Genomic DNA, 18118 nt, shown 5'->3' with positions numbered 1-18118 from the left:
TTTATGATTCAGGTTTTTGGTAATAGAAGCCATTGAAAAAAAACGTTTAATTGTCAAACAAGATTCAACCAATCTACTGTGGTACTATGAAATTGTTTTGTACGGATATGAAAAACGTAAATTTCCATAACTAAAAATGAACCGCCATAACAAATTTCAAATCTAATCCTAAATGGACTTTTTTTTGTTTTCAAAAAGTGAATGGCATGGGTTGAGCAAGAAGCAGTGAAGCACAACATTTTTCCCCATTTTCTATTCCAAACTCTATAGGTGCATGAATGACTTGAATGCCAAACAAAGCTGCCTTTATAGTAACTGGATAGCATACTGGCAATGGAGAGAGATATCAGGTTTGATTTTATGAATAAGACTTAATTAGCCTCCATGATACAACTAACATGATAGAGTTAATCTGAGAAAGATATTCACAGTACCTCAGATACAATGATGTCCATCTGACGCCTAAGCTTCCTTAGCGTAGTCATCAACTGGTCAGGATCTTTATGTATTCCAACCCAACAACCATTGACAAAAATCTTTGTAGCACTAAGGGAAAAAAGTTGAGAAGTTTTAATTGATGAGTTTAGGACTAGCAATGTTTTCCAATAAAGATGTTTAATTACTCAAGGCAACTATTTTGTCAATAAAATCAATGAGCAGATTCATATGCAAATCACTGTAGACTGTCATGTCTTTCCATAGCTAAGCATACCCTCATTCACAATTCTTTACAAGCATTTACATTTCTATTCTTTAGGGAAAATAGTTGCAACTGTAGTTATTTTTTTCTAAGTAACAATAAGTTACCCTCACTTACTCTGCAATAGCTGCAGGAGAAATTTCTTCAAGATTTTCCATACTCCACTCTTCCAAGAATTCCAAAATGGGCGAGGGTTGAGACCCGACAGAAATGTAAGCCATCAAAGCCAGATTTTTCACTAGCCCAACGGCATGACCCTGGAACCAGACATTGAAATGTTACGTTTAAACTTCAAACTATGCATCATTTAGCCAGAACACCATGGTAACCAGTTCAGAAAAGTTCTTTTTGCCAATCAAAAATCACAAGAACAAATTAATAGGAAAACAGGTTTCATTTTCAATACAACTTATACAGCTAGAATTTTATTGCCTATCTTCTGAAGGACAAAATACTTAAGGTATTCCTTTAATGCCCATTAGTAATTCAATGAGCCACACGTGGGGCCTTGGAACCTGCACCAGATCTGACCTGCAGTAATTGTCCAGCATAATTTGAGGTAAATCCAGCAAATTTAAACTTTGCTGTTGGACTCTACGTGCAGTCTAGCCATGGGGAGAACTGACGTGTTCTGTATCCTCAATTCATAAGTTCTGGACTTCTGTGTTTCACATCATGTACGCAAATCGTAGTACTTACACCTGTTCAAATGGCTGAACGTCTACAGTTCCAATCCAAACTGCTGGCAAAATTCACACAATTGAGTCCATAATCTCATCATTTAATTGTTATTTCCCTTTAAACTTACCAAACACTTGTAGAAAAGTGCAGTTAAGTTGTAACTCAGTGTTTTAGGAAAATAACATACCAAGAAACACTGGATGCATATGACCCACTGTACAAGGTCAGTGACCAATCCAAATAGCATTCTCTACTGATGTTTTCATTTCCACATAATTCTTGCATAACAGAGGAGTACCCAACAAAAATTCACAAATGGAAAACAAATCCATCATTTGTCCTATCAGAAGAGTCAGAAATTGTAAAAGTCTATTCAGCCTTACAAAGTTCATCCCACAGGCACAGAATGCAACACTATAAAAGTTCTAACAGCCAATTAGATTATTAAACAAGTATGGTACACAGCATTCTAAAACAAACCTTCAAACCTATCATTACCTCCTTCAAACGCTCTCATGCACTCACCGTGACAAAACGTTACTTGTTTCATCAGCCCTATGTAAAGAAATCTCTCCCTGGACTCAGTGGCAATCTTAGAAAATCTTAACACAATCAAGCTCAATGTGGTTTATAAAAGATAAATTGTATTTCATAAACGTTATTAGAGTTCTTTGACGATGTGATGAACAGGGTGTATAAAGGGGAGCTAATGGATATAGTGTCCTTAAATTTCCAGAACACATTTGATAAGGAGCTGTATATTAAAAATTTATTGCACAAGAGAGATTTATTGCATTGGGAGGTAATATATTAACATGGAAAGAGAATTAGCTAATAGAGAACAGTCAAGATAATTGGGTCGTTTGCAGATTATAACGCTACAACTCATGGGGTGTCACAGCGATCAATGCTGAGGCCTCAGGAATTTACAATTTACATTAATGACTTAAATGAAGGGATCGAGTGTGACATTGCCAAATTTATCGATGATAATAAAGACAGGTGGGGGAAAAAAGTTGAAGAGGACATAGAGACTTCAAAGGACAGAATCAGCTCCTTTTGTATCTTCTTTACAATTTGGTTTGATTTTCAATTCATTTTTCATCCTTCAAAGTTGGCCTTAAATTTAAAACCTTGGTTTGTGACACTGCATTTGATATTAAGTTTGAAAGGAAATCATACTAGTCATTATTTGCAACATGCTGCTCTCCACCAGTTAGCTACTCATTGCTAAGTGTAGAGTGGCCTGATCCTTGGCCTCACTCCAAAACATTATGTTCCAGAATACTGCTCCAATTCTAGAAATTTGCTGTCTTTATTACTGTTCCATGTCCTACAATCTATATTAAAATTAAAACCTCCCATTATTATATTTTTTGTTACATACTTCTTGGACTTGTACATCACCCTTTACTTGCTACATCACATCACAATTACTCATCAATATTCCTAGCCGTTCTGCATTTTAGTTTCTTTAGTTCTATCTAGGGCTTCCATTGGCAGAACATCCTCACTGAAATTTTTTCCACTGTTTCTGTTTCACATAGCAACATTGCTTCTTCTCTTTCTACTAAAGATGTCATAGAATGGAAAATATTACCACTCGATCCTTTTAACCAGGTCTCTGTAACAAGTAAAAAAACAAACTGCTGGAGGAACTCAGCGAGTCAGGCAGCATCTCTGGAGGCAAAGGGATAGTTGTTATTCTGGGTTGAGACCCTTCATCAGGAGGTGATGCAGGGTCTTGACCTGAAATAGTTTGATTTTTTGTCCAAATCCCAGCCTTTGTGTCTCCCTCTCAATAATGAGTATTGTATCATAACTTACAATTGTCATCAATTTTATAGCCATGCTCATTTGTATATGCATATTATTTAGGTGATGTCTCTACTTTGTTCATATGCCCTCTAGTGCCTCTCAGGCACTTTTTGACTCAACACACTGCCAATGGATGTACTAAATTGATAAAAGAATGATGACTTTTATGGTCAATGACTAAAAAGCTCAAACTTACCTCTGGTGTCTCAGCAGGGCAAATCATACCCCACAGTGTATTATGAAGCTGTCTAGGTTTTGCCAATTTTCCGTCTCTTCCAATCGGGGAGTTAAGACGACGAAGATGAGACAAGGTTGAAGCAAAGGTCAAACGGTTTAACACCTAGTTGCAATCAAATATTCAAATAATCAGAGATTGTGTTTCAGAAATTGCATACCTTATGACATTCTGAGACCCGTTTTATATTTACTGTACCTTCAGGAAATGTTCATTTTATACATATATTAAAGATTTTTGTTAACAAAATGCTTAAAGGAGCACATTAATACTTTCAGGATCTTCTGATAATTGCTTGTACGAGAGGCATCAGAGGGTTGAAGTAACTTTTCGGTTATCATTTCTGGTTTGAGATATGCCAATAATTGGGGGAGAGATTCGGGGAAAGTCTGATGTATTAATGATAGTCAATTTTGGCTGTTGGCATCCATGACTGATGGAGACATGACTACACCCCCCCCTCACAATTTAGTCACCAAACTTCAGCATGACTAACATCACCACTGCCATATAAAGTACCAATTTCCAGAACTCTGCATTAACTGGCAGGCTTAAGTATCTATCAATTGTTTTGCTTCTTTTCTTTCACCAGTTATGGACACTTCTACTTTAGTTACATACTCTGCTTAATGACCAAAGTGGAGATAAAAGTTGTGGAATTAGATCCAAGCAGATCTGTGAGGGAGGAAGTGGATTGATATATAGCAAGTCAGATCCTGAAAATCAACATTACTAAAAAGTACAACAATCTTTCTCAAGTCACTTTCCCTATCACAGGAAGCGAGTATTAGCTTATCTCAATACATTATCTCAAGAATAATTATACATAAAAACAATGTATGGTTCACTTAAAGAATTTTACCTGAGACACACCAGCTCTGGCTTGATGAGCCTTCTTTTGATCTCCCCAATTTCCTGTTGCAAGTGAATATTTCAGCCCATCAGATATAATCCGTGTTTTGATTGCTAATTCCAGGTTAAAATCTTTCCCTCTGTCTATGAACTTCTGAGAGTATATCCGGACTTCTTTCAGTAGGTTCTTAAACATTCTGAAGAAGACAATTTGAACGGATACTTTTAATTTGCTTGCAGATGAATTTTTTTACAAAAGGTGGTTACCAATCACCTTCCAGCTATACACAAAGGAGGTGGGTTTGTTTTGGGAGGTAGTTAAAAGGTCAAAAATCTTAAACAAGAACTTAACCCATCTTAAGTGGACATCCACTTCCAGTTTTAAGACGTGGGATTAGGGATGAGGAACCTGTTATCAATTTGTTTGCAGGAGATGCATTTGTCATTCAAATATTTCCATGACCATAATTCTATTTTTTTAAACCACGGAAAGCCTGATTTCCCAGTCCTCACAAACACTGGCAGGTGAAAGACAGGAGATAAATGATTTGACCCACCTTGAACATATTCAATGAATCTGCCTCCCCAGCTCTCTGATGTACACAACTCCAAAGATTCACAAATCTGAGAAAAAAATCCTCTTAATCCATCTTGAACGAGTGACCCATTATTCTTAAATTTTGCTCCCTGCTTCCAGATATCCACACAGTAAATCCACTCAGTATCTACCCTGTCAATTCCCCTTACAATCTTAAAAATTTCAATAAGACACCTCTGAAAGCTTCTACATTCCCATGATTATGGGCATAAACTACTCAAATTTTCTTTCTATGTCGACTTCTTCATCCCTGGAATCAAGCTAGCCACATTTCCACCCAACAAGCAGCCAGCCTGCAGTTAAAACCAGCCTATCCATTCATGTCTCTGATCTGATATCTTGCCTGTAGTTTATAAATAAAGCCATATCAGCAGATGCTTTTGGCATGCTGGAAGAAATTCTTTTTAAAAATTTAGTCTGCTCTTTTCCCCCACTCTGCCTCCAAACAACAAGATGGGAGGAGAAAGGAAAAATATTAGGGCACCGAGTTTGGCTTAACTGTATGTGACAAAATTAATATAACTATACTTTAGTGCAAATCTTTCCTTACCCTCTGAAGAGGAAAGCAAGCAATGGTCCAGCCAGATCCAGTCTTTTGTTCCCATAGTGATCTCTGTCATCCAATTCTCTTCGGCCTAAAGCAGCTAACAGCAATCTATGCACCATGTAACTGAATCAAAGAAAAATTGTATTAGGTTTTAAGCACCAGCACGCCAAATTACTCATTCACAAAAATTATGACACATAAATGCAAAGTATGTAAATGGCACAACTCTTTTGCAAAATTAAATGTGCACAAAACGTGCAGCACCTTTATATTGCCTCCTATATTTACATATATCAATTGTTCTCAAGCATTACTTTCATTGCAGAAAAGAGCACCAAATTGAGTTCCTAAACTCAATTAAAAGCACATCAGCCTAACAGCTGTGAAGAGAGAAAAAATTAATATTTCAGGGCAATAGGCCTTCATCAGAACCAGAAAAGTGAAAAGTGTTTTTTCACTTTTTCAGTTTTGAAGAAGGGTCTCTTAGATGCTGCCTAAGCTCCCAAGTATCTGCAGAACTTTGTTTTTATTTAAGATTTCCGGTATCTGCATTTATTTGCTTTTCAATTAAAAGCATAATTGGACATATCAAGCATCTCTTGCAAATTCAGCCTAGTAGTTCTAACCATCTATCCTAGGCATTCAATGGGATTACCATCACTGAGTCCTATCATTGATTACCATCATTGATTACTATCAATATTGCAAATGTCATCATTGACCAGAAACTTGACTGGACCAGCAAATAAATACCACAACTAAAAGAACAGGTCAGAGACTCAACATCCTGCAGTGAGTGACTTGCCTTCTGACACCCAAAGGTCTCTCCATCACATATAAGGCACAAATCAGAAGCATGATGGAATACCCTGCACTTGCCTGGATGAGCACAGCATTAATAATTGTCAACTCTCAATACTCAACACCATCTAGGATGAAGCAACCTGTCTGATAAACACACCCTACAAATTTATTCCATCCTCCACTGGTGCACAGTGGCTGCAGCGTGTACCATCTACAAAGTACATTGCTGGTTCTCCACTGGCATCGAGTCTCAATCCTGGAACACTCTCCACAAAAGCACTGTCCTTCACCAGAAGGACTGCAGTGGTTTAAGGTGGTGGCTCACCACCATCTTCTCAAGGCCAATTAGGGATGGGCAATAAATGCTGGACTTGCTGATGATGCCTTGATCCCAAAAGTGAACATAAAACCCCACACCAATCTACACTCACCACTAATGCACTTTCTCTACTTATGTATCTGATATCGGCTGTAACTTACCTGCTAACTGTGAATTCATATAACCCATTAACTCTCTCTGAACAACACAACTGAATAATGCTTTTGAGCCAGTCACTCATCCATCCATGATAATTTTAGCAAAAATCTAAAACATTTTATGAAAATTAGTGTGAATTTTTAAAAGTGCTTAATAATCATACCCCAAGAAATAAGCTTTTTTGGTCTCACAGAAGTCACTGACTCCAACATGTGGCAGTACTTCTTTCTGCAGAATTTCTTTTGCATATTTAATTCTCTTCTCTTTTGTTACACCAGGTTTTGCACCTCTTGAACCAATGAAATTCAAAGCAACATTTTGTTCCTGGATAACAAATGCTTCATCCAGAGAAGGTTTCACCTGCAATAAAAATTCTAGAATTATAAGTGTACGAAAATACAAGAAAACAAACTATATATGCCTAATATGTTAATATATCTACTTAAAGCAACTAGAGCTAGACCAGCTTGAAACTTTCTAATGGCAACTTTAAATCCAGATTCTGAGTTTTTATTTCACTTAATATTTTATTAAAGAAACATTTTTCATGGTAAATAAATTTAATTTTTTTGTGGTGTCTAAAGTGACGGCTGACCACTGATTGATGCCAAATCTAGTTGAGATTCTTCCATATCCATTTTCGTTATATAAAATAATTACTCACAACTGGAAAAGGGATTTTTTTCCCCAAAAATGCAGGTCTAATACTTCAAAAACAAAATCCAATATCTGTGGACAAGGAAAACCATATAACAAGTGCACAGAAAAATAACTTAAAGCAAGTGAACTCCCTTCCAGTGTTCAACAATAATTGGTATTTGTACATTTCTTCTAAAGTCAAAAGTGTCAAAGGTGCTTCACAGAAGCGTTATGAAGACAAAATGAAGAACCAAAGGAGATATTGATGGAGTGATTAAAAGTTTGGTCACAATTGGATTTTTAAGGAAAATTTTAAGTAAGATGGACAGATTCAGTGAGCAAATTCCAGAGCGGGTCCAAAATGACTGAACACATGGAAGCCAACTGTAGAGCACAAACATGAGAGATGGAAACACCAAGAGTTACTGAAAGAACTGTATAGCTGCATTAAGTTACAGATATGAGATGATGCCATAATTTAAAACAAAGAGAATTTTAAATTGAAGATGCTGGAGAATCAGAAGCCAAGTTGTACAGCAGTTGTACAAATGGCTGCACCTCTTTGATTTAGATCTAGATTAGATCTTGATTTGATCTAGAGACACAAGCAGATGCACAACAGCTGTGGCAAGGTTTGCATGACATTACGTCCAACAAGGCGAAACCTGACAGCATAGATGGCAGCGATGCTTCACTCCCCGATGAGCTCAACACCTTTTACGCATGCTTTGAAAGGGAAAATAACACTACACCTGTGCAAATCCCCATAGCATCCGGTGACCCTGTGACCTCTGTCTCGGAGGCCAATGTCAGAACATCCTTCAAGAGGGTGAACCCTCGCAAGGTGTCAGGCCCCGATGGTGTACCTGGCAGGGTACTGAAAATCTGTGCCAACCAACTGGCTGGAGTGTTCAAGGACATCTGCAAACTCTCAGTGCTGCAGGCAGAGGTTCCCACCTGCTTCAAAAGGGCATCAATTATACCGGTGCCCAAGAAGGACAGGATGAGCTACCTCAATGACTATTGCCCAGTAGCACTCACATCTACTGTGATAAAGTAATTTGAGAGGTTGGTCATGGCTAGAATTAACTCCTGCCTGACCAAGGACCTGAACCCATTGAAATTTGCCTCCCACCACATCAGGTCTACAGCGGATGCAATCTCACTGGCTCTTCACGTGGCTTTGGAGCACCTAGACAACAGCAATACATACATCATCGGCCTTCAACACCATCATCCCCTCAGTACGAATCAACAAGCTTCTAAACCTGGGCCTCTGTACCTCCCTCTGCAACTGGATCCTTGACTTCCTTATCAGGAGACTACAGTCAGTGCAGATTGGTAATAACATCTCCTCCTCGCTGACAATCAACACAGGCACACCTTAAGGATGTGTGCTTAGCTCACTGCTCTACTCTCTCTGCACTCATGACTGTGTGGCTAGGCACAGTTCAAACGGCATCTATAAATTCACCGATGACACCACTGTTGTTGGCAGAATCTCAGATGGCGACAAGGAGGCGTACAGGAGTGAGATAGATCGACTGGTTGAGTGGTGTCGCAACAACAACCTCATACTCAATGTCAGCAAGACCAAGGAATGGATTATGGATTTCAGGAAAGGGAAGTTGGGAGAACATACATCAGTCCTCATTGAGGGGTCAGCAGTGGAAAGTGTGAGCAGCTTCAAGTTCCTGGGCATCAACATCTCGGAGGATCTATCCTGGGCCCAACACATTGATACAATCATGAAGAAAGCACGCCAGCGGCTCTACTTCATTAGATTTTGAGGAGATTTAGTATGTCACCAAAGACTCTTGCAAATTTCTATATTTGTATGGTGGAGAGCATTCTGACTGTTTGCATTGCCACCTGGTATGGAGGCTCCAATGTGCAGGATCGAAAGAGGCTGCAGAGGGTTGAAGACTCAGTAAGCTCCATCACAGGTACAACCCTCCCCACCATCGAAGACACCTTCAAGAGGTGGTGCCTCAAGGTGGCAGCATGCATCATTAAGGACCCTCACTGTCCGGGACATGCCCTCTTCTCATTGTTACCATCAGGGAGGAGGTACAGGAGCCTGAAGACCCACACTCAAGTTTCAGGAACAGTTTCTTCCCCTCTGCCATCAGATTTCTGAACTGTCCATGAACCCTATCTCTATTCCTCTTTTGCACTATTTTATTTATTTTTGGGTAACTTAGTAATTTTTATGTTTTGCACTGTACTGTTGCCGCAAAACAACAAATTTCACAGCATACATCAGTGATAATAAAAGTTATTCTGATTTGAGGGAGCAAAAATAGGACCATTCCAAGATGGAGGAAGATGATATAACATACAAGGGCATCAAAGGTGGACACAAATGAGTGAATGCTGAAGTATTGCAACAGAATAAAGATCAAAAGATATGCAACTGCAAATTTGAACAGGCAGTTCTATGAGGGGAAGCTATGAGGAGGTCGCAGTTCTTTCCCACAGCCATCAGAATAAAGTTTTAGAAGGTGAGGGTTTCAGTAAGTGATTCGTAATAGTCTTTTCTGTTATATAGGCCATGAAATGGAAAGGCATGTGCAATAGTAAGACCAAGGGAGTGACTGATGCCTTTGAATGTGGGTAAGATAGTTTACTTGATAGGTGATATCTAGGGAGGACAGGAAAATAGTGAAATCAGAAGTGACTGAAGTGTTGATTTAAACACTCTGTGTAGAGGCTGACAGGAGTATCTCAAGATGAGGCAAGAAAGCACGAGGAGTGAAATAAGGTCTCAAAAGATCCATGGATCTGGGTTTATTCCTGACCTCAGATGCTCTCTTTATGGAGCCTGTATGTTTTCCCCGTGTGCTCCAGTTGCCTCTCAAATTGCAAAGATGTGCTGGTAGGTTAAATGGTTCATGTAGATTACTTTTTATGAGGTAAGTGGCAAAAGAATCTAAGAGGAGCTGATGGGCATGAGAGAAAATGTGTTACAGGGCTGGAGGGAAGTAAGAAGAGGGTAACGGGACTGACAGAATTGGTCTGTTGGGAACCAACATGAACCTGATGGGCCAAATGGCCTCCTTCCATGCAGTAATTAGCAAGGTGAGGTACTTGAAAGGAAAAGTGGCCGATGAGGATTTATAGAGTTAATTCTTTCAATAACATGGAAGATTTCAGGAGAGAAACTAAATTGTTATTTATCAATATGTAGAAGTCAACCAACGTACTTGGAAAAACAATGAAATCAGCTATGGAAGGAAACGTGGCAACACAGACTAGACTCAAATTACTGTTTATTCACAAGTTCAGATTTTAATGGATCAATATAAAATATGGCACTGACTGGATTTAAAATTTTAAGAATAGAAACTAACAGAAGGGAAAAAACAAAAATAATCTCCATAGCAGCGCATTAAATTGAACTGCAAAAGAATCTTATTAAAAAAATTGAATTCTCATTAAATTGAAACTCACCATTTCCATCATTTCTGGATCATCAAAATCATAAATAATGTGTTCCAGAATGTCTCTATCAGACACAAATCCTAAAGCTCGAAACACAATAATTATGGGAACTTCTTGTCTGATATATGGTAGAGTGGCAACTATTCTTTGGCCTATTGCGCTTTTTCTTACACCCTGAAGAGAAAACAAGATGGAGTTAAGGGCAGTAGTAAGTAAACTTTATTGCAGACATAATAAATTTTAAATAAAAGCAGAGATGCTGGAAGTCAAACAAGTCCACCAGCATTGTCATAACCAAGATTAGTGCTCAAAGGAAATGAAAATTGCATAAAGTGAATGCAAGTCCTACTTGTCCTCCTCTTGCTAGCATGCTGACCCAGATGGTACTTGTGGGACGAGATGAATTTTCTAGACAGGATCGACATTCTCCTGTGTATGCATATTTGGAGTCTTTCTTTGCAAACACATACACTGTGTTTGTTGCCATTTTTTCTTGTGCAATCAGAACCTAGAAAAATTTCAAAATAGAGCATAGGAGCAGGCCATTCATGGTATACCAAACGTGATGTAAATCTAAACTAATCCCATCTGTCTGCACACAGTCCACACCCCTCTATTCTTTGCCTGTTCGTGTGTCTGTCTAAATACTTCTTAAAAGTTGCTATCGTATCTACTTCTACCACCTCCCCTGGCAGCGTCTTCCAGGCACCTACCACTCTCTAAGTAAAAAAAATGCCTCGCATAATTCCTTTAAACTTTCCTCCTCTTACCTTAAACCTATGCTCTCTTGTACTTGACATTTCCATCCTGGGAAAAAGATCCTGACCATCTACCCTATCAGTGCCTCTGACAATTTTATATACTTCTTACAGATTGCCCCTCAGCATCCCACGATCCAGTGAAAGCAATCCAAATTTGTCCAACCTCTCCTATGAATAACATTAATCAGATATCTCTGTGTTTCCTGGTTCTCAAATTCTATTAGGAGGAATAAATGATTACCCAATAATCATAAAATAGCTTCACATTCATTACAAAAAAAAATTAAAGAATTCATAGAAAAAGCACTGCAATTAGCTTTCTAATTAGGACTCATGCAGATCATATTAACCTAACTAACAAATATTGAACTACTGAATGTCTAAAAACAATTGCTATTTCTTTGAATAATTAGTCCTTATGGCACGCTCTGTACCTTTTCTGATCCATTGATGATGAAATAACCACCAGGGTCCAGTGGACATTCATTAAGCTCACAGAGATCACGATCTGTTAACCCACTAAGAAGACAATAGGTTGATCGAAGCATTATAGGAATTTTTCCAATGAATGTCTTCTGATGTTGTGTTTGCATTTGTTCCTCTCCCTCCTTAATCACTGTTTTTGTTATATCTACATAGAGAGGAGCCGAATACCTGTAAAACAATAAAATGCAATGTAGCAAATCATTATTTTCATACAGAAAGTTGAAATTAAATTAAATTTGGTCGTAATCCCTCCAAGGGAACTTACGTGAGGTTTCGCAGTCTAGCTTCATTTGGCATCATTGGAGATGGTGCCCCATCCCTTTCCCAATGAGTTGGTTTGGATAAATAAATCTGTTCAAATTTTAGTAAGAATCTGGGCTGGAACAGAAAAAAACCAAACATGTAAAACAAACATGCAATTCAATGCCTAAAAATGGAACTGAATTTTCTGGTTTGGGAGAGTAGGTGGGGATTGTTACCGGCTCTTCCACTTCCCCGCTTGTATGCTGAGCTTCAGCTTGGAGATCTATTGGAGGAGCATCTTCCACAATTCTCTGCACTGACATTTGTATGAATTCATCAAATGAGTCCAATTGCTGCCGAACCAAACCTTTTTCATCAAAGTAGGAGCTGAGAAACAAATATTCATGATCATTGCATGACAGGTATCTTGTAAAGCATACATGCATTATAAGAACTAATAGGTCCTCACTTACTCAGTGGCCACATAATTAGGCAAAACTTGATCTTTCCCAGTTTAAGACACCAGTCCAAAATTATTTCCTATTTTGAGTTTATCTAAATAGTCATAGTCTTCTCATTTATGGGCTTTTCCCAGTAAACAGTAGATTTTGGAAAACACAAAAATTTGTTAGGTTATTGTCTTCCCCTCCTCCATGCAAAGTGGCAACAGTGATTTCCTTCCTTCCCACAACAGGCAATCCCTTCACTTTCCACTCCACAAATGATCTCCCCAACAGCTGTCTAACGTAACCAGGTCTTTTTCCAACCAATGTGCTCCTGGACCTCGAGGAACATAACACAAAGACAAAAGAGTTAATGTAATAATTCAAAGCTTTTGAGAAGGGGCTAAGATAGGATAGGATCGGATCACAAGTTCCGATATCTTGTGCTCAAAGAACTTTGTAGTTATCATATACATGTATAGATCTTCCCCGTCTCCAAAATGAGATTGACTACAAGTAGGCATGCTATGTTGGCGCCGAAAGCACTTGTGGGCTGCCCTCAAGAACACTCTGCGCAAAAGATGCATTTCACTGTGTGTTTCGATGTACATTGACTAATAAAGATAGCTTATCTTATCTTTTAGTAGGTGATAGGTTTCAATCTCTTTCAACTGACATAAAAAAATTTTTTTAGAACATATCCAATTCTTGTCAAGCACGATTGTAGCTCCCCTCAAGTCCTATCAAATTATCATTCTGAGAGGCTGTAATACCTTTAGCACCAGGCTGCAGCCAGCGAGCAGTGGGAGGATTGATTAGTTAGAGGAGAGAGGGGCAGTAGCAATTAAATGCAAAGATTGCTGGATCTAACAGTTCTAACTGGCTGGCTTTCTGAGGCCTAAGAAACCCATTGAGCTGAGGTTACATTTAATTTGAAGATTAAATACAAGACTAAGTTTCATTTTAATATTTAAATGACTAGCCCATCTTCTGAGAGCAGATTAGTAACACTCGTTCCTATCTTTCCTCCATTCAATTTGGAAGATGCTACAAATACAAACAAATTTGGAAACACTAATTCCCATTTTCTCTCAGTTTCTTGATTTTAACTTCAAGTTACCAAATCAACCTATGTTAACAATAAAAGCTCCATATTTATTGTGGACCCTGTTAAACTACAAATATTTTAAACAACTTGCAAATTGTGATAAAACAGCAATTTCTATAAACAAACAAAATTTCTATATACAAACAAAATTGGAAACACAAATTCCATTTTCTCCTGTCTCCTTGATTTTGAAAGTAATATAAGCAACACAAATCTAAGCCAGTGAATAACCATCATTTTCCTGAAATTCACACATCTTAAGATGAGGATCAACAACTGCAGCAATTCATATTAGTTGAAAAATGGCCCCCTCTCACCCACCAAGTTGTCTTTTATGCTTTTTTTTAAAGAAGTGGAATCAGAACTCAAACATCCACATTTCCTCTTCCAGTAAATAAAATCAATCAAGCAGTTTGCTATCTTTTCACTCAATAAATTAGTGCATAACATAGAACTGCCTCTCTAACTTGGAGAATTTTTGATATATTCATGTGTCCCCTGCAAACTTTGTTGAAAAGGCAGAGAGAAACCATTCCTATATCAATCACATAATACATCAAAACAAAGATAAAAACTACGGCTTTCAAGCAATTGGGAATCCCTCCATTACCCTTCTCAACTCGGACTGTGACATTAATTTCCCAAGCAGAAACGAAACCATAGTTTCTAAAACAATACAAATCCAGGAAATACTTTACAATGGCAGAGCATAAAACACAATATAGCTTTTATCAACTGTAACAGTTTCTTTAGTGTAATCTGTAATAGAAAACACCTTAAACGAAGCTGCGATCCTGCCTGCTCAAGGACTGGCAGGTGGAAATGGTGTTTGATAATAAAGCATGGATCTTTGAGTGCAAAGAATTAAAAGGCACATTACATTCCAAAGTGCCACCTTCCGCCATTTTCTAATCCTGGCATTGAAATGTAATGATCAGATTGAAGACAAGAGCTCACATTCAAAGATAATAAGTATTACTGAAGTGGGGTTTCTACACAACAAGCATGTTAGCAAACATTTCAATATAAGAAACTGCAATAAAGCTGACTTTTAGTAATTGTGGGACTGGGAGAAAAAGAGACTACAAAAATGACTGCACTAAAACAGGAATTGTAATAAAAGGTAAAAATTCTAAAACATCAATTCTGTTTTTCTGTTCTTTGAGGAGGTGAACAGACATATTGATGACGGTAGTGCAGTAGATGTGGTCTACATGGATTTTAGTAAGGCATTTGACAAGGTTCCACATGGTAGGCTTCTTCAGAAGGTCAGAGGGCATGGGATCCAGGGAAGCTTGGCCATCTGGATTCAGAATTGGCTTGCCTGTAGAAAGCAGAGGGTTGTGGTGGAGGGAGTGCATTCAGATTGGAGGGCTGTGACTAGCGGTGTCCCACAAGGGTCGGTTCTGGGACCTCTGCTTTTCGTGATTTTTATTAATAACTTGGATGAGGGGGTAGAAGGGTGGGTTGGCAAGTTTGCAGACAACACAAAGGTTGGCAGTGTAGAGGATCGTCGAAGATTGCAATGGGACATTGATAGGATGCAGAGCTGGGCTGAGAAATGGCAGATGGAGTTCAATCCGGAGAAGTGTGAGGTGGTACACTTTGGAAGGACAAACTCCAAGTCAGGGTACAAAGTTAATGGCAGGATTCTTCGTAGTGTGGAGGAGCAGAGGGATCTGGGGGTTCATATCCACAGATCACTGAAAAAGTTGCCTCACAGGTGGATAGGGTAGTTAAGAAAGCTTATGGGGTGTTAGCTTTCATAAGTCGAGGGATCGAGTTTAAGAGCCATGAGGTAATGATGCAGCTCTGTAAAACTCTGGTTAGACCACACTGCGTCCAGTTCTGGTCGCCTCATTATAGGAAGGATGTGGAAGGGTTGGAAAGGGTGCAGAGAAGATTTACCAGGATGCTGCCTGGTTTAGAGAGTATGCATTATGAGGAGAGACTAAGGGAGCTAGGGCTTTACTCTTTGGAGAGGAGGAGGATGAGAGGAGACATGATAGAGGTGTACAAAATATTAAGAGGAATAGATAGAGTGGACAGCCAGCGCCTCTCTCCCATGGCACCAATGCTCAATACAAGAGGGCATGGCTTTAAAGTAATGGGTGGGAAGTTCAAGAGAGATATCAGAGGAAGGTTTTTTTACCCAGAGAGTGGTTGGGGCATGGAATGCGCTGCCTGGGGTGGTGGCGGAGGCAGGTACATTGGTCAAATTCAAGAGATTATGAGATAGGCATATGGAGGAATTTAAGATAGAGGGATATGTGGAAGGAAGGGGTTAGATAGTCTTAGGCAAGCTTTAAAGGTCGGCACAACATTGTGGGCCAAAGGGCCTGTATTGTGCTGTACTGTTCTATGTTTATTTCACAAATGCTGCCCAACTTGTTGAGTATTTCTGGCATTGTCGATATTTACTCCAGACTTCCAGCACCCATAATATTTTGCTTTTATAAGAAATGCAATGAAGGCAAGTTGCAAACAAACAGGCATGACTGAATTTATTTTTTTACTTCTTGAAGCACCATTTCAGAAACACAACCAGATTTAACATAAGGCAATACTGGTGACCACTATACCATTATAGAAGGTATACAAAACTTATCCTCAATAACCCTGTGCTAATTTTAGCCACAAGTTAGAGAGACCAATATCCAAGCCAAATCACTCCACATAGCTATCTGAGTCAACTGCAAATTGTATCTGATATGATTAGTTCAAGCAGTCAAAGATTCAGAGAAAAACCATTCTGGCTAAAGGACAGTTTGATAGTTCATAATTTCAACAAAGGTGAGCGGTTTGCTACAGTAAATTATTTTCTAAAAATACATTTGTTTTATACTTGTTTCTTTTGGTCCAAGTTCAAGTGACCACTTCTTTACCTGATGACAATCCAGCAGGCCTCCTGCCACAAATCAGGAGTGATTTCATCATCATCCTCGTCATATTGTGTATCTAGAAATCAAGTAGAAACAATCAGCAGGATTCTAGGAACCATTCTCTATCAATGCAGCAAGTTATCATTCTGTACAATATTTTAAATTACTCAATCTATTGAAAACAAAATAGACAAAGGAAAAAAAATCACAAATCAATTCCAATCACAATTTCAGAGGTAGCGTATGGATCACTGGTAAGTACAGAAAGTCACATTTTGCTAATTCTGTGAGATAGGAGAGACAGCAAGATATGGAGGTAGGCAGACTGCCCTCCACTGACCCTTGTGTATACTTACTACTGCCTCAGGAAAGCAGCCAACATAATAAAAGACCCCTCTCACCCCAGTCGTTCTCTCTTCTCCCCCCCTTCCATTGGGAAGACACAAAAGCTTGAAAACTCATACCACCAGGCTCAAGGACAGCTTCCATTCAGCTGTCATAAGACTCTCGAATGGAACTCTAATACAATAAAGGTAAATCTCACAATCTACCTTGTCATAGTCCTTGAACCTTATCTGCCTAGCCACACTGCACTTTCTCTGTAACTGTAACACGATAATTCTGCATTCTGTTATTGTTTTTCCTTTTGTATTATCTTGATGTACTTATGTTTGGATTGATCTGTCTGGATGGCATACAAAACAAAGCTTTTCACTGTATCTTGGTACCTGTGACAATAATAAACCAATTATCAATTAAAACAAAGAAATGAAATGGGGGGGGGTCATGAGTTAGATGGGTGGAAGTTAAAATGGGAAGTGGAGAAGTGAAAGAGGGGCTGGTGTTCTTCTGGGTCCACTGCAAATTGGTCATAACATTGCATGAAGCAGAATGTAATCCAAATTACAAAAAATTTATTACCACCAGATTTCTTGGCACTTCAGCAATTTCCCCCAAAACTAACATCCTTCAAGAATTCTGAATTTCTTTATTCTTTGCACTTATTTCATCCTCAGTAAACCAAAGGAATATTATCTTCAAGTCTTTTAAACACCATTCTTCTTTTCAATGATTGTACCAATTTCTCTCACACAAAGCTACCAAAAACTCGGGGAGAAGTTAAGGCATGATTTGGAAAGGGTATGAGTTTAGTGTTTTTCCAACAAATGAGCATCATAATGGATTTGCCTTCAGACAGGTGTTAATTGCACCATCAATATTTTTTGAGTTCACTGTATCTTACAGAACCTGGTCGAGAACATAGGCAAGAAAGGATTACTCAGTTCAATTACACAGGCGCAAGCAACATCTTCACAGGTGTATAGTGAGAATAAAAGTTCCCTCAGGAGCACTCACCATGAAGTTGGTACCAGAAAGACCACAAGGCTTTCAACTTTTG

The 18118-nt window shown here is 38.6% G+C and overlaps 1 protein-coding gene across 1 annotated transcript in view; it reads right to left on the bottom strand.

The window, feature by feature from the left end:
- The window catches only part of polr2b (RNA polymerase II subunit B), a 40190-nt gene that overhangs the window by 19026 nt on the left and 3046 nt on the right, over nucleotides 1-18118 (bottom strand). Inside the window, exons 2-13 of the mRNA XM_052042207.1 lie at nucleotides 16723-16795; nucleotides 12523-12673; nucleotides 12309-12421; nucleotides 11992-12211; nucleotides 11146-11304; nucleotides 10806-10970; nucleotides 6877-7073; nucleotides 5435-5554; nucleotides 4297-4483; nucleotides 3396-3539; nucleotides 818-957; nucleotides 435-546 (exon numbers count right to left, since the gene is read on the bottom strand). Of these exons, the coding sequence (XP_051898167.1) occupies nucleotides 435-546; nucleotides 818-957; nucleotides 3396-3539; nucleotides 4297-4483; nucleotides 5435-5554; nucleotides 6877-7073; nucleotides 10806-10970; nucleotides 11146-11304; nucleotides 11992-12211; nucleotides 12309-12421; nucleotides 12523-12673; nucleotides 16723-16795 (1781 nt within the window). The remainder of the gene's footprint in view (nucleotides 1-434; nucleotides 547-817; nucleotides 958-3395; nucleotides 3540-4296; nucleotides 4484-5434; nucleotides 5555-6876; nucleotides 7074-10805; nucleotides 10971-11145; nucleotides 11305-11991; nucleotides 12212-12308; nucleotides 12422-12522; nucleotides 12674-16722; nucleotides 16796-18118) is intronic.

This window comes from Pristis pectinata, chromosome 2 (genome assembly GCF_009764475.1).
Source record: "Pristis pectinata isolate sPriPec2 chromosome 2, sPriPec2.1.pri, whole genome shotgun sequence".
NCBI lineage: Eukaryota > Metazoa > Chordata > Chondrichthyes > Rhinopristiformes > Pristidae > Pristis > Pristis pectinata.
This window is presented reverse-complemented; position numbering and strand designations above follow the sequence as displayed.